This window comes from Fonsecaea nubica, assembly GCF_001646965.1.
Source record: "Fonsecaea nubica strain CBS 269.64 chromosome Unknown Scaff185, whole genome shotgun sequence".
Classification (NCBI taxonomy): domain Eukaryota; kingdom Fungi; phylum Ascomycota; class Eurotiomycetes; order Chaetothyriales; family Herpotrichiellaceae; genus Fonsecaea; species Fonsecaea nubica.
This window is the reverse complement of record NW_019173858.1, coordinates 1-16025: the sequence shown is the minus strand read 5'-3', so window position 1 is coordinate 16025 and position 16025 is coordinate 1. Positions and strand designations below refer to the sequence as shown.

At 52.4% G+C, this 16025-nt stretch overlaps 6 protein-coding genes across 6 annotated transcripts; 3 read left to right on the top strand and 3 right to left on the bottom strand.

The window, feature by feature from the left end:
- Positions 1–127: 127 nt before the first annotated feature.
- AYO20_11701 (hypothetical protein) lies at positions 128–2470 on the bottom strand (the record flags this gene model as incomplete). Its single annotated transcript, XM_022649919.1, has 3 exons — positions 128–442; positions 501–2330; positions 2393–2470. The coding sequence occupies 3 exons, from the start codon at positions 2468–2470 to the stop codon at positions 128–130; spliced, it is 2223 nt and encodes a 740-aa protein (XP_022494111.1).
- Positions 2471–2876: 406 nt separating this feature from the next.
- AYO20_11700 (hypothetical protein) lies at positions 2877–3842 on the bottom strand (the record flags this gene model as incomplete). Its single annotated transcript, XM_022649918.1, has 1 exon — positions 2877–3842. The coding sequence occupies one exon, from the start codon at positions 3840–3842 to the stop codon at positions 2877–2879; it is 966 nt and encodes a 321-aa protein (XP_022494110.1).
- Positions 3843–4207: 365 nt separating this feature from the next.
- AYO20_11699 (hypothetical protein) lies at positions 4208–9449 on the bottom strand (the record flags this gene model as incomplete). Its single annotated transcript, XM_022649917.1, has 4 exons — positions 4208–7956; positions 8014–8329; positions 8380–9366; positions 9417–9449. The coding sequence occupies 4 exons, from the start codon at positions 9447–9449 to the stop codon at positions 4208–4210; spliced, it is 5085 nt and encodes a 1694-aa protein (XP_022494109.1).
- A 1895-nt stretch (positions 9450–11344) lies between these two features.
- Positions 11345–12669, top strand: AYO20_11698 (hypothetical protein; the record flags this gene model as incomplete). Its single annotated transcript, XM_022649916.1, has 2 exons — positions 11345–11476; positions 11533–12669. 2 exons carry the CDS (start codon positions 11345–11347, stop codon positions 12667–12669), a joined length of 1269 nt encoding a protein of 422 aa, XP_022494108.1.
- Positions 12670–13123: 454 nt separating this feature from the next.
- On the top strand, positions 13124–13924 carry AYO20_11697 (hypothetical protein; the record flags this gene model as incomplete). Its single annotated transcript, XM_022649915.1, has 1 exon — positions 13124–13924. The coding sequence occupies one exon, from the start codon at positions 13124–13126 to the stop codon at positions 13922–13924; it is 801 nt and encodes a 266-aa protein (XP_022494107.1).
- Positions 13925–14595: 671 nt separating this feature from the next.
- Positions 14596–15732, top strand: AYO20_11696 (hypothetical protein; the record flags this gene model as incomplete). The annotated part of the gene is made up of 2 exons (XM_022649914.1): positions 14596–14942; positions 14991–15732. The coding sequence occupies 2 exons, from the start codon at positions 14596–14598 to the stop codon at positions 15730–15732; spliced, it is 1089 nt and encodes a 362-aa protein (XP_022494106.1).
- Between the last annotated feature and the right edge of the window lie 293 nt (positions 15733–16025).

Genomic DNA, 16025 nt, shown 5'->3' with positions numbered 1-16025 from the left:
GGATACGCTAGATACATACATAAATTCAATTCTTTTTCGGGTGGCCAGACGTCCCTCCCTCCCTCTCTCCCTCCATCCCTCCCTGCCTGGGCTATATTATATATGCGCGCGATAAATCCCCGTGGAGTCAAATTTCGTAGGACGTTCGTCGTAAATAGTAGTTGAACCAGTCGTAGACAATGAAATTGGAGGATTCCGTCAAAAAAGCCAAGGGGAAAGTGTCGCCGAAGGACTGGTTTGTTAAAGTCAATTCGTATCCCGAAGGTCTCTCTCCCTCTTGTTTCTTCCTGCTGGTGGCGATGGCAATGCCGCACAGTTTATTGTATTGCCGCCAGCCGTCAATACCACAATGACTGCCCTCGCCCCGCTCCACCGCGTAGGCCCAATCTCTCGGCCCAGCCTGCCACACCATTTCGAGCCTTCCTCCTTTCCCGCCCACGTCCTCCATTAGCCAGTGCTGAGCTCGTACTCGGACTTGTAAGTGTGTACTCCCACTTCACCTCTCCGTCCACGTACAAGGTATACTTAAACATGCTCCTTTGCCATCCGCTCCCTGCATCGCCTGCCACGCTACGAATGTCAATGACGCCAATCTTGCTGTTTCCGTCTGGAATGTACTTGATGGCCACGTCTTGGTTGTCAATCTGGCGGAACGTCCGGAATGGAAGATAGAACATTGACAACGGCCCTACTGAGAATTCGTGAGGGCCAGAGGCCGGGGTCGTGTCGTAGACGACAGGCTTGGAGACCGGTTCAGCTGCATCCAAGTCGGACGTGTCGACAGTATCTCCCATCTGGCCTCGGCCCTGGTCCTGGGAGAGGACCGGCGGCGGGTATCGTATAGCAGCGAATTCGTGGCGATCCCCAGAAAGAATTACCACTCTAACACCAAGTTCGCGTTCTGCATCATGCATGGCCTGCAAAATTAACGCTCGTTCCCTGAGAAATCCACCCCAAGTGTCAGACGTGCCAAATCGCCAGTTCTTTGTGAACGGGACGCTGGTGGCGATGATTTTCCAATGCACATGCGGGGGTTCAGGCGCGGAGAGGTACACAAGGAGGGAATCAAGTTGTTGAGTACCTAGCATTGAGTGTGTTTCGCGGGTGGACGGTGGATTCGACGATTCCGAAGACGAGCCGTACATGGGCTTTTCAGAGCTCCGGGACAAAGAGCTAGTTGATTGCGATTCAGGGTCAGTCCGATATCGCCGTGTATCGAGCATGAAGAATGACGCAGGACCATTGGTGAATTCAAAGTAAGTAATATTTGCTTCTGGTCCACTCAGAGAGCCTGGTGGAATTGGTGGATTTACCGAGACGTGATAATGGATGAAGGGATCTGAAGCGGCCGGAAAAGGATCCGTATCATTTCCACCAGACCAGTCATTGGCGATTTCGTGGTCGTCAAGGGTGTGGATCCAAGGTAGGGTATCAAGTCCCGGTAGTGACCACGACGGCGAAGCGTAGACGCGTCGATATTCCGAACGATAATGTGCAAGGGAAGATGATAGACGAAGGGGCACGTCGACATAGATAAAGTCTCCGAGGAATAGCATGAATGAGGCTGGCGATGGAAGTGAACGGACGAGTTTGGACAAGTATTCCAAGCCATGGATTGCCAGAGAATGAGCCGTTGGTCTGTACGGAAAATTGGCTTTTATACAAGAGGAAGTGAGAAACGTCAAGCTGTTGGCGGCTTCCGAGAGTGGCGATGCAGCTGTAACAAAGGTCCCGGATTTGTCATTGGAAAGGGAGTAAATATATTTTTTCGATGGCTGAAGACCATCAAAACTGAGTGCTTGGGTATAATCGGTATCGGGTCCCAGGTAGTAGATCGTGTCCGTCGTAGTCCACCTGGTCTTATCCGCCGGAGACAGGTAGACGTATATTGGAAGTTGGGCCGGATCAGGCTCTCGAATCAAGATTTTCGCAGAGGTCGAGTCGACATAGCCAACACGAGTGAAGCTCAAATCCTTTGCCGGATGGAGAAGAGGCCCTCGAAAGACCAAATCAAGCGTAAACAATGCCAACAAGACGTTCAGTCCAATGGTAGCGTAACTCCGTCTTTTCTCTCGCCAATTGGGTATTCCAAAGACCAAGGTCTTGAACAATGACTTCTCCTCCTCGTACAAGACGGGTTCTTCGTGTGCTTCACTGGTTTGGTCCCGGGCCTTTGTTCGATCATTGCCGTTGACATGTGGAGGAGCATCGGAGGGCACTTCAGACACAACAGCTCTACTCGAACCGAAAGCTTCGGGGTGGCTGAAGACGAAGGCCAGATATATTGCCACTGAAGAGAGGATAAGAGGAGGGAAATGATGACCGGGGATCTAAGGACAAGGTCAGTTGAGGCGTCTGCGTTGCGTAGCTGATGCTCCAGGCACGCACATACCCATCTCAAGAAGGCGTAGGCAGCGAGCCTTGCTACGGACGAGCTTGTGCCAGCTATGATCTCTGCAGGCGAAGGCATGTTTGATTCTCTCTGAAGCTGTCACTCACTGCCTAAGCAGCGAGTAGTTGGACATGAATCACATCGTTGTCAAAAAGTTGGCTGTTGGCACACAGGCAGGACAGGCAAAGCGCAGACACACCACCAATTCCGTTTCCCCAATGACGCAAGCAAAGAAGCCGACCAAGGCGAAATGCCGGGCAGTCAGACGGTGACTACCGTGACTAGCCGCTTCGCCGTGGCGTGGAAGCCATCTGTCTGACAAAAACGTACCCTGGCCATTAGGAGCAGGGGGTTGGTCAGCCTTATTCTCTCTATTCTCTCCTGGAACAGCTTGGGCTCCAGATGCTTTGGCAGGGCCATTGCCTCCTGAGCCCATGTTGTATGAACACATATCCATGCCAGTCTTCTTTGTTGAGCCTCCTGGTCACCGAGTCACTGAAATGCCCGCCAACCCTCTCCCCAGCTGTACCACCAGGGCCGCATCCCGCACCTTCTTCATTCCCATACACAAGGCCATGCAATAAGCCCACATCCAACAATTCTCGCCTTCTTGAGGCAGCGCATCCCAGTATTCCCATCCCATGACCCCTCCGAACCCGGGATACCTCTCCACCAGCAAGCTCAACACCGCCGCCGACAATTCCAGCGGCACATAACCGCTCCCGCCGTGCTTGGGGTTCGTCAACATGCCCGCCACCACCTTCTCCGCCGGCCAGCCATTGCGAATAATCTCATCGTAGGCCGCCGTATTGTGCAGTCCTCCCCACCCGTTGTAAAACTGCGCGTTGTACCATGCGATGCTCGGACCGCGCATGGCCTCGAGCATCCGGTAATCAAACCCAGACAAATGCGGCCGGCCAGCCATGAGAGCTGTAGCCACAGGGGCGAGGGTGATGATGAACGCGGGCCCAAAGTCCGCTTTGAGACGATCGATCAGGTGCACGATGCCTGGCAGGGACATTTCCTCCTCGACGTCCAGATCTATTCCGTCGAGGTTATAACGTCTTATCATGTCACGCAGCGGAAGATAGTAGCTTTCAAACCGTGCTAGGGGCACGTCGGTCCTCGACTCGGAGTAATCCAGTCTTGCGAAGGATCCCCGAGCAGCACCGCCGAGCATGCCCAAGACCTTGATGCCAGAGTCTTGGAGAACAAGAACTTCGTCCCATAGTTGGGTGTATTTTTCGTGATCCGGTGGGTCGTCATTGAGTGTCAGGTTGTGCGGATCCCAATTGACGTGGATAGCGGCGAGAATCACATGCGTAACGCCCGAGGGGTTGGTGAGAAGTGGTAAAAGTGAGATGTATTGGTCGCTGTGATGGTATGTTTGAAAGTAGCATACTATTCGAGGGTTCCATGCAGTGACAGGTGCTACCGGGAGAGGAGGCATGACTCCATCCGGAGACCTTGTTCGCTGCTCACTTAGAGGATAAAGGCAGTCCTTTCGTTCAGCATGAGCGGAGTGGAAACGGCGAGGCTACGTTCGCACTCCGAAACCAATGCCAAGACTCTTGGTTGATTGACGAGGCACGCAAGGCTGAGAAAACTGCAAGGCTGAAGGAAACGCCCATAAAGTCCCTCACCAAACTTACATTGACAGAGGTCGGTAGGATCTGATTTCAAGATTCATCTATTGCGGACCTTTCATGTTCATGGCAAGTGTGCCTTTATCCTAGACGTATGAATAGTCAAATGAACTCCGTTTTCCTTTTACCCAGACTTTTCATATCCCAGTACACTTTTACTATCGATATTCTATCGTACATTGAGCGGCGGGAGTGGTGCTCGGAAGTTGCCCATCGCATTTCCTGGAGAAAGATCAGAAGTTCCAGATCGGTCACTCCGTGCTTGTCTTGTCCTCATTGCTGGCGCTGTCGCCAATTTCAGAGCCCGCAGTCCATTTGATGTCGGATCCATGTTGCCGGAAGTGGGTGTGCCGTAAGCTTGAGCTTTCATTATAATCTCGTTCTGTTGTTGCATCTGCTTCAGGAGTGTCTCGTTAGTGACATGCGGAGCACCTTGGGAGATGGCTGGCAAGGCAGCTGTTTCCGGGCTTTGCCACAACGGATGCTGAGCCGGGAAACCGCTAGATGTGGACTCTTGCCCCGTCAAACTCCTGGTTTGATCTGAAGTGTTAGACATTTGCCGTCGCATGAGCTGTGAATGTAAGATTGCAACAGGTGTTTCAATGGTCCTGTCAGAGACATTCATAGGCCGGACGGGGCTCGCACTATTCTCAGAACCGCTTCTGCTTCGAGACTGAGATCGACTTCGACTTTTCAAATTCGGCAGCAACGGTCCGTACCTTGCGGAATTTTGCGCAGCGTCAGGGGCGCGGGGGACTAGCCTGCCTATAAATGATGCATGGCTTTGGACACTGGGTGCCGGATTGTGCGGAAGTCCACTGGCACTGGAGATGGACGCGTTTGTTGGCCTCCTAGCTAGTCGTGGTTTATCGTCTGCTCCGGAATTGTTCAGACGCCTTGATCCAGACCTCGCAGCTAGTGTGAGCGGAAGGGGCCAGCTGCCGACGTAGTTCGACTGAGAGTCTCCTCGTTGGTGTTCTGTTGGGCCTGGAGACCCTTCACGCTCGTCCTTGAGAGACGGCACAGGTGGTAACCTTTTCCCATTATCACCATATGCAGCCACAATGTTTGCAAAACTTAGGTCGGAAGGCAACTGGCTTAGTCGCTTGATCGATTGCATGTTCGAGTCCATAAAGGTCGAGATCGATTGAAGTGCATTGCGCGACTCATGCACCTCGTAGGACGATGGGGTATCGACACCATGCGCGGCTCTGGCAGTATGCGAGTCGGCTAGGCGAGCTGGGCGCGTGCTCTCTGGTTTGGGGTCGCGACCTGAGCCTCCTCCGAGACGAGCCTGACCGGCGTCAATCGCTTGCCTGGCCTGCGAGACAACCTGAGCAAATATTATATCCTGATCCGCGTATCTTGTTGAGCGAAACGGTTTTGTCGCACGGGTCGCCTCGCTAAATGCTGTAGCTTGAGCCAGGATGAAGAACGATCCATCGTGTATCTTCCGTTTTAGCACATTCCATCGCGTCCTCGCGGGGTTCTTCTCCAATTCCGGGTGATAGATGGACTCCCTCGACAGCCTCGAGTAGAAAGTGCCGAGGCGTTCAGCAATACGTTCCAGGACCGAAAGCAGGTAAGTACTCAGACTGACCAATCTGTGCTTCTCTGTACCGGACTCGATGCACGCGACGACATCAAAGGCATCCATCCCCATGCAAGCATCCTCGCGAATTTCTTCTAGAAATCGGACATCCAACTCAGTCACTGCACGGGCGTATTGCAAAATCCCGTTTTCTTGGAACTGGGCCTGTTGGTTATTACAGACAAAGGAGCCGATCTGTGCGATTTCCTTCGCTGCATTGGCGGCGGCAGCAGATGCCTGTGCTCTGGTGATGACACCAATGACATCCGGCACTCGAGTTTCGGGTGTGCCAGAGTTGACCAGCGCGAAGGTGAGCTTGAGATGCAGCTCTTGAAGCTTCGCGCCAAACAAGGTTGAAAACCCATTCTGCATCAGCCTCGACTGAAATTGGTAGAACTTCCTCACGCCTCCCATGTTGAAGAGGTCGCCTTGAAACCAGGTCCGGGCATCTTGCTGGATGTAGTCCACCTCGAAATGTAACGTGGTAAGGGCTTCGACACAACTGCGGAGGTATTGATACCAGAGATCATAAATGCCACTGATCTCAATAGATCGGAAATCAGGCTTTGTGGCAAGGTGACCGATGAAATATTTTGACAGTAGACTCATAACCTCTGGGTTTGTAGTATGAGCCACATCGTCAAATGTCTTTGAGGCATCCAGGCCGGCACTTGCTTGGGCAATCAAGGTACCACCAGGATGGATGGGAAGGAAATCAGTGATGTCGTAAACGCCACCATGAACACCGATGAACATCCTAGACCCTTTTCGGTGGCCAGTATTCAGGGCCAGCTTGGATAGAGGGATCCGTGGAGTGGCATAACTGATAGGACGTGGTGTCATGAAAATGTCCAACATGAAGCGTCTTTCCGCAAATGCTTTGGCAAGCAAGCTGTCCGCCGTCTCTTTTGTTGACGCCCAATTCTGATAGATGGCATGTCGAATCCCCGATATGATCGTCTCATACATCGATACGGAGCCACAGACGTAGAGATGGCCTCCGAGCCCTCCTTGACTCTTTGAGATGACAAGATCGCAGACCGTTCGCCCTTGTTCAATTATCGTGACGTCAAGGTACCGAGGACTCATCTGTTTCTCAACGAGGTCGCGCGACACTGGATCATAAACAAGACCTTTTGTGTCCCTCGAAAATGCAGTGTGGACTTCAATCTGGCCGTTTTGTACATATTGTCGAAGCTCATGCTCGTAGGACAATCGCTCCCGTGACTGTACCCCGAGGAAGAGTATGTTCCTTCCGACACTGGTTTGAGCTCTCGCTTGCCAGAAGCCTCTGAAAGGAGCAATTCCTGAGCCACCTGCAAACATGGCGATGGGACCAGTCATGGTAACTGGAAGTTGAAAATTGATGGGCCTGGAAATCCCAATGAGGTACTCTTCATCATCAAGCATCTCTCCAAAAATGGTAGGATCTGGGTTGAGGCATCCGCTGCTCACCCCATGGCGCCGATTATACGGGGCGGTGGCCTGTAGTATTGGCGCCAGCTGGGACTCCGTGCGAGCGACAGTCAGATCAACAGTGCTCGGCAGCAGCTCGTTTGAGAAGTTGGAGATGCTATAGGTCCGGGGCACCTCGATCGGTATTAATTTCGGAAGCCACGAAAGATCGGACAGATTGAATGCTCGGTCCCATATCGTCGAGGAAACTTCTGCGACTGCAAGTTGAAGCAAGTCTCCTATGGAGCCTTCGACTGGCCACATTTCCGATCCCAGAACTTTCAGCACACTCGATGATGAGGCTCGAAGTGCCATATGGAAGGCCATAACTACATCTTTAGTCAGGGGCGCCAAGTGTCCTCGTCGTAGAATATCTTGGACCGTCAGAGAGGGTTCGCCGTCTGTTCGATTGACCGATTTCAGATGCCGAGCAAAGCGATGCCAGTCCGCATTTGCTGAAAGCGGGACTGACCTGTGAAGGAGCTCGTCGAGCCCCAGAGCGGCGGTGATCTTTGCTATCTCGGTCCAGCTGTTAACTGGCATAATCGCAAGTCGGTCTCCGGGCTGGAAGGTAATGCCAGTGCCTTCAAGTCCGAAAGTTACCATGGCCGTTGATCGCTGGGGATCAGAGTCCACAAAGGAACGCGACAGAATTCTTGCCTTGAATCTGCATTCTTCGAAAGACCCTCGCAGTTCGTGGGGTTGCAGCGTGACTTTACCTCGGAAAGGCTCTAAGCGTTCTCGCATGGATTCAGAAAGAGTCTTGTGCACCTCTTCCCAAGGTCTTCCAACATTGTCGGATGAACCGGCATTCCCGTTCGTCTCACTCCGACCAGTTTTGGCAACAACTTCCAAGAAGCCATAGACTTTATCTGTACCGAAAGGAATTAGCAACCGTCTACATCATTTGAAAGGGAGGTTTGACAAACAGCGGTGTGTTCCAAACCAGCCACGCTCGGACAGATACGCCTCAAGGATGCCTTCCATCACACCCATCAGGCGTGGGTCGCCAGATTCTTTCACGAAGGCAGGAACCTGGTAATGATACTCAACAGCAGCAATGAATGCTCGAATATTCATGGGTAGCCAAGCTCTAAGATGTAAGGCTTCTCTCCCAAGGAAGCTATCGTATTTCCTTCTCCCGATAAAGGCGTCCATCAACAGGAATACTGGCAATGCGAGTCCGGATAACGCAGGAACACGTTTGGAGAGGGGAGCGCTGAACTTTGCATATCTTTGACCCCACTTGAACATAATCAGCCCTGGCTTTAAGTCAAAGAAAGTAGGAGGATTACCTCGACGGGATTCGCGAAATTTTCGCCGGAGTTTGGATTCACGCTGATCTTCTGGAAGACATTGACGAATCGGTCCACAATAGCCTTCAGCTTGATCAGCTCTCGAAGTAGTCCTTCTTTATCCTTGAGCATGACTCGTTCTTGACATCTTGTGATGACCTCAATGCCTTGGGTGAAGCATCCATGGGTCTCAGCCATGCACAAGAGGAACATAGCTTCACCGCGATCATTGAACACAGGCCACCGTAGGTCCATGTTTTCGCATCTCGCAACATACGGGTTGATGCTGGTGGGATCTCGAAGCTTGTAGTTGTATACAGAGACGTCGTACTGGGTCAAATGTGGTAGAACTCTGCCCATCCTCGTACATATCTGGCGAAGAGGGATGGCGATATTCCTGGGTATTCCTTTGGTCTCCTCTTCTTCATCGTCTGCTTCGCCCGACAGGTTTCGAAAGGTGCCGGGTGGTGCGGTTATGCTGATTCCTTCGTGTCCATCGTTTCGTTCTTCATATCTGTAAACGCTGGCAAGGATACCGAGACAAACAACTGCGGCCCAGAGGGCTTGGTCGGGTATGACGTCTTCTGTACCGTATACAAGAGGCAAAGCCAGAATCGACTCGCGCATTTTACCCCGGGCGACCACTGCAGGCATTCTTTCGCAGAGATCCGACCATATTCTTCCAGGTGACATCGAGAGAGCGGCAGGTGCTGCTGAAGGATCTGGAGGGCAGAAGCCGTGCGTGCTAGTCAGATACCCATCCCTCCACCCAGTTCGGGGGCCCAATTCCTGGGCACGCCTCAGGACTTGCCGGGCCGGAGCACCAAGGGCTGATGCGAGAACATCAAGATCCGGGGGGTTCAGATGGTCTGCGTTGGCGAGACCACTTGTGACGGTTGTCGACGGTGCCTCGGGGATGAGTAGTTCTGTGATTGTTTGTCTCTCCTGAGAGACGAGGTCCTCTATTGACTGGCCGTCTGCTGGGATCTGTAGATGTTAGCAGGGGTATGAACTGAGGTTCTTTTTGGGACACCCACTCCTTGAGGTGTATAGTGTGACTGTGTAGACATCTGATAAGCCGCGAAAGCGCAACCTCGCGGACCAACTCGTTGGACACCAGCCGGGCATTGCGATCCGGGTCCACCCCTATGCCCACTGATGGGACAAGATCCCTCCGACATGTTGGACGTCCTTCAATTATTATATTGCTTTTTCCTCGAAGTGTGAAGGAAAGAAATGAATAAGAAAAAAAGATAATGCAGGAGCAGATTAAAAGAGGAATACGATGCACAGACTCGAATAGGCTCAAATATAGAGGCGACCAGCACCCTGACGATCGACTGTGCGGCTGTAACAAACGGAAAGAAGAAGAAAATGAAGTGAAGTCTTGTGTTGTTTACTGGGAGGAATGGACAAGGAGATGTCGAGCCAAGGGGACCTACCTATATAACATATCGATTACTCCTGAAAGTGAAATCATACTGGGCACAACCACGAGAGGCTGAAGCTGAGCGCAAAAGGTTGAGGGACCCTGCCAATCGTTACGTGATGGAATCAACAAGTGGGTTTCTGCCTGCCAGATTGTTGGTTGTGGCAGACGTTTCTGGGATATTTCAAGCAGTGATATTGTGGATAAAACGGATACCAAGCCCTCCACGCGAGAGATCTCTAACACAAGGCTGCGGCCAAGGTGCATTGTAGACAACCGCACAGTAAGTTGTCGCCGGGGATGTCACTGGCTCGTGTCAAGGGGTCAGCGCTTTCGGGCATGCAAGGATTGAAACGAGGGAAACATTGGTGGCCTCATTGGGTAGGACGGAATCAAGGTCGGCACGGTCACAAAGAAGGACCTTTGAACGGATAGGGACCAAGACTCTCCACTGACGCGGAGTCGAGGGATACCCGGCGTCTTGGTGACTGTTGACAGCCACTGACAGGCTTGTAGCACGGTTGGAAATTTTGCCACGGGGTCTGTAAGGAGCGGCCAAGAAGGCTTGACTGGCAGCAAGTGTTTGAGGTTATCTTCACCCCCTTACTCCGTGCTTGGCGGGCTCGAAGTCCAAGTCGGTGAGTCGATGATGGTAGCCGGGGAGACCGGATCATTGCAGCTGAGGGAGTGTCAATGGGGACATCCATTATCATTGGAGGGAATGCAAGTCACAGGAGAAACAAACTTGTAGATGAGATTCTGGACGAGTCGAGACTGCAGATGCTCATCAGGCGTGCCAAGCCACACACGCCAAGAGAACTCGCTTGTCGCAGACTTTATACACCGCCGTAGAAATGAGGCTTGGCGCTAACGGTAGAGTGGAGCGACTTTACACGCACTTATCGATTGAGAAATCCGTGGAATTTCTCTATTACCCCAGATTCATACCCTCGACCGTCCCGATAGAAAAACGGGGATTTCCACTAAAGCCGCCATTTTCTGCCTCCCTCGTGATTTGCCACCCAAGCCACCTTGCTCACCGACTACTACTCCAAGGAAGGGTGCCGAACTAAAGGCTCTATGATCGCGCCAAGAGGATCGACATGAACGGTTACTTAAACTATACCTGTTCCTTGTGCATACCACCGAGATCTGTAGAGCAATTCCCCAACTTCCCCAAGCACTCATCGGTTGCTGACTTTTCGTTGGGGTCGTGGTGAGCTAAGGGCAACGGCAGGAAGCATACCAGGTACCTCCCAAAAGACTCCTGGCGGAAAGTCTCTCAGGTAAGCTCCAGATGATGCCGACGTCTATCATGGAGACGTGGGCTTCTCCGACAGTTGGTGGGGATGGAGAGCATCATACCACGAGCGGCAGCAACCCGATACAGAGCAAAAACTTGGAGACAGGAAAGGCCCGTTGAAAGATATATTCAGCCACTTTGGATGAAAAAAGACGAGAATGTTGTTGTTGGTGGCCACTCCTTTCGACACAGTCATCCCTGCCGTCTGCGACTCTTGACGCTCATAGCCCAACATGAAGGTCCTTGGTGTCGTTACCTCGTTTCTTATAGCCAAGGCAGCGGCACAAAAACAACCACCAGGTATAACAGAGCCCATCGTGGAGGACTGCGGCTTCGGTGGCTCTGTCGTCTGCGTGAATAAATATGTGAGCAGTCATGCTTTACTCACTCTCAGACAGATACCTTTGCTGACACTGACGAGGCGGCTGTACTTCCATATCATTTCAACCGCTCTATAACTTCACTGGATGCAGAGTATGACTTCCGCAACACCAGTGTACCAAACGCCCCTTCTTTCTCACTCCTCCAGAATGCCTCCTTCGTGGTATTCGATCGAGAACGCGGGTTACAATACCTTGGGTCGGAACCGAAGTTGGAGTTCATGTTTCCACTCGGCAATTCAGTGCATGAGGCACCTGTCTACGTGCCCGGTCTGAACAAGCTGTTCATGTCTCAACTGCCGCCACAATTGGCGCCGCTGAGCAACATGTCCCAATATTTGCCGCAACTCATGGTCGACCTCAACCAGGAACCATTGACGCTGCAGGAATATGTGACGGATCCTCCGATCTTCGCGCCAAACGGCGGTGTCTATCACAACGGGCAGATCATCTGGGCATCCAGCGGTGGCTTCGACAATCTCAATGGCACGGAGCAGCGTATCGCGCTCCACACTGTGAACCCTACCACTAACAAGTCTAGTGTTATCCTCAACAACTATTTTGGGTTTTATTTCAACAACATGGACGACGTCACCGTCCACCCAACGTCAGGCGACCTCTTTTTCACGGATCCCGACTATCCATGGTTCAACGGCCGTGTGGACACGGCTCCTCAGATCCCCACAGCGTCCTACCGCTTCAACCCCACCACAGGGGCTCTATTCCTCATCGACGATACTATCGAACAGCCCAACGGCATCGCTTTCTCGCCAGATGGGAACACTTTGTACATCTCCGAGACAGGGTCGTTGACCGGTAGCATCGACCCCGCGGTCGGGCCGGGGACCAAGCACTACAACACGACGGGCAAACGATCGATCTACGCCTTTGACGTGGCCAACAACGGCACGAAAATCAGCAACAAGCGGTCCTTTTACCAGGCGCAGAACTACATCCCGGACGGCCTCAAGGTCAGTCGCGAAGGGCTCGTCGTCACCGCCACGGGCCACGGCGTCGACGTGATTGACGACATGGGCCAGCTCCTCGTCAGGGTGCAGACGAACCACTCGGTGGCGAATGTCCAATTCACGGGGCCGAATCTCGACACTCTGTGGCTCATGGGTAACAAGGGCATCAGCAGGGTGCAGTGGAACATCACGGGCCAGATTCCAAAGTAGTTAACGATCGTTGAAGAATGAAGCGAGGATAAACCTCGGCGTGAGATTCTCAGCCGGGGTTCTAGCTAAGAGTTGTGGTCTTGAACATAGTTACTCCACAATCCAATCACATCTACCCATGGCCTTCTGTCGCACATGTATGCAGACGTCTACATAGCACAGTATTGGTCAGAGGCACGTATTGCGTCGACAAGGCTGTGCTTCTTAAACAAGGCTCGGTCTCCATTCTCCATTCCCCGCGCTTTGTTCGTCATCACAGAGCCGAGGTGCGAGGCTATGGAATACGAGTACTTGTAAACCACTTGATATTGAAAACCTGGCGCAGTCCTGTGCAGTTTCACCTTCGTGCTCAGGACAAGTACATCTGTCGATTTTCTGTTTTGGTCAAGAGTCACAAAAACTCTCTCACCGCAACCAAATTCACAACCAGTTGTCGCAAATTTCTGAATCAGACATGGCTCCTTTTGTCGAGACGCTGAGAAGCCGAGGGCCCTTCTTGGGCACCTTCGTCACACTTACTTCGACGTTGTCCGCTTCCATCGTTGGCGCCTCGGGATATGACTGTGTGATAATTGACATGGAGCATGTTCCTGTCTCAGCTCTGGAGGCTACGCATATTGTCCATACGATAAGTTCGGCGTCCAAGGGTACCTGTTTGCCTCTCGTGCGGGTACCGTCTCACGGGGTGGAATGGATCAAATGGGGCCTCGATAGCGGCGCTTCCGGCATTGTTATCCCCATGGTCAATACTGTTGAAGAAGCTCGCCAAATTGTGCAAAAGGCTCGATATCCGCCTCTTGGCCAACGAAGCTTTGGGCCAGCCTATGCGCCCTTTGCCGACCCGGCATCCGATCGATCAATCGGCCAGTATTTCGGGGACACTGCCCCAGGATTAGCCGTCTTTCCGATGATCGAGTCTGCAAGCGGTGTTGAGAATGCCGATGCTATCCTAGCGACGGAAGGTGTCAGTGGCGCCTTTGTCGGGCCTTTCGATCTGCGATGTTCGCTGGGTCTGCCCGGTGGTGACGGGAAAGAGGATCGCTTCCTTGATGCTCTCGAACGGATTGTTGCAGCAGGAAAGAAGGTCGGCAAACCTTTGGGTATCTATACCGGGTCCAAGGAACAAATGGAGCGTAATTTGAGCCTGGGCTTTGAGTATATTCTCTACCATGGTGATTCGACTCTCCTTGCTGTGGCAGCCAAGGCTTCAGTTGAGGAAGGACGGTCAGTAATTCAGCAGGTAAAGTCTTCGTGAGCTTTTGCGGGCACGCCTTTGGCCATGGTCCAAGGTATGTGCGCTTCTCACCGCTCAGAATGCCTGAGGACTGATGTTGCAGGAGACATGTTTCTTACGGAGAATCAGTCCCAAGGAGTGGCGTGGAACTCCACCAACCTTGCCAGGTTTGCGCGCATAGATAGGCGAAAGACTCGAGTTCTTAAGATGAAGAGTAGTAAAACATTGAGACAATTCCTTTCGTGGTCGGCCCTTCTAGATGGGTAGGCACGGCGAGTGGCAAAAGGCTTATCATGTAGAGAGATCTTCTTGCTCAAGGACCCCTCGACTAGTATTGCCAAAGGAGCTTGGACGTTTCCGTAAAGTCCAGGTAGACGTGTCGGAATGAGCCTAAGAAGCTGGAAGGTATTCAAGTCAAATGCGAAGACGCAGGCGGCGGGCTCGACGTTTATAGCAACTTAGCCGACCCCAGGACGGAAAGCCGTCAACAATGAAGTTGAAACATGCACTTCACCTCTATACGACGAACGACCGTAACACACAAAGAAACACGACAAGACACGACAATAATGTTAAGCTGACACTTCAGCAGGTGAGTTGCTTACTTTCTTTCTCATACCGGTATGATACAGAAAACCCACTGCCCCTGGTAAGAACTGGTCTGATGCTGAAACCCAGGTGATTCGCCCATCATGTCGACAACCGCGACAGCCCTCGTTCCCTCTCCCTCTTCTTTGAGGTCTGGCTACAGTCCCGCGCTCCAGAGTGCTCAACATGCAGTATCGCACGTCACGAAAGCTGTCGCAAACGCCCCCAGCAATGTCTCTGGAAGAACGCCGAGTCTCAGTTTATCTACGTCCAAACCTGTAGAGACTCCCACTCCTCCCTCCACCCCAGGAAAGTTTAGACACCCGATGACAACAGAGATTTTGAGGAGGAATGCTGCAACAGCACTTACGGACAGAAGCGTCAAGGGTGCTATGACCAACGCCGCCGCGCTGCTCATTACATTCATCTTCAGTGATGTATACTACCGCAGGTATGTTCGAGTAGAGGCTGCGAATTGCAACAGCTAACTTTCTAGCAGTGTTCCTCCTCTGCTGAGTTCTAGCGGCATTGCCGACCCGACTCAAATTTCCCGGACCGCCCTTCTTATTATCCGCCTCCTCTTCTGCCTCAATATCATCCTTCTCCTCCGACCCATCATGCCATACATATCCAAGAAGGACCAGATCACGGATATCCCATTGACACCTTCCCAACGATCCCTCCTGGGCCTCAATCCGTCCGCTAATCAAGGCCAGAGCCCGGCCGGCTCGGCGGCCAGCTACGTCACCCCTCCGCGCTATCGACGTCTCTCTGCTTCGTTCGGCGGCAGTCCCACACAGGGTTACGGTTCTGGCTCGACTGACCGCCGCAGTATTTCGGCGAACTACTCTTCATCCCCTCTATCTACATCCCGCTACACCCTGGGCTTCTCACCCACACCCTCGCAATCCCTCCGTCGCACGGCTTCAGGCTCACCATTTTCCCCTTCTCCGACCGCAAGTCCTCTATTCCACAAAGCTGTGAGCCAGAACCAGTCCTCGCAATTCTTGGATGGTGAATTTGGCACCAACAATCATTCATCGTTTGGAGCGATCAGTGGCGGAAATTCGGGCCTCAATCGATCCCAAAGTCTGCGTGAACGGAGACCGAGACGATCGAGCTTCGAACCAACTTCGCCATCCCCTACCAGAGGCCCGCAAGTCGTTCCAGGGTTAAACTACAAATGGTTGTATGACAAGGGCAGGAAACTACCCAGAAGCGATTCCTTTAGCGCCTTCTGAGCTTGCACGACGCGGTTTTGGTTATGTAGCGTTCAGTTTCACCACGTTCCACCTTGGCACAAATGGGTGTTTTTGTTTACAGACCGGCTGGAAGTACCGCCTGGAGCTGGGGCGTTTACTCGTTGACAGCGAACACGTTCCGCTGCATTGTGCAAATCTGATCGGACGTCGAACATTCAGTGGTTGCTTTCTGACAGGATTCTAGTGTTCCATGTACAGAGTTTTGGGGTAGGCTCTCGAGCGACAAATGACATGAATATGGCTGAATGATTGATCCATTGCACTTTTTCGTC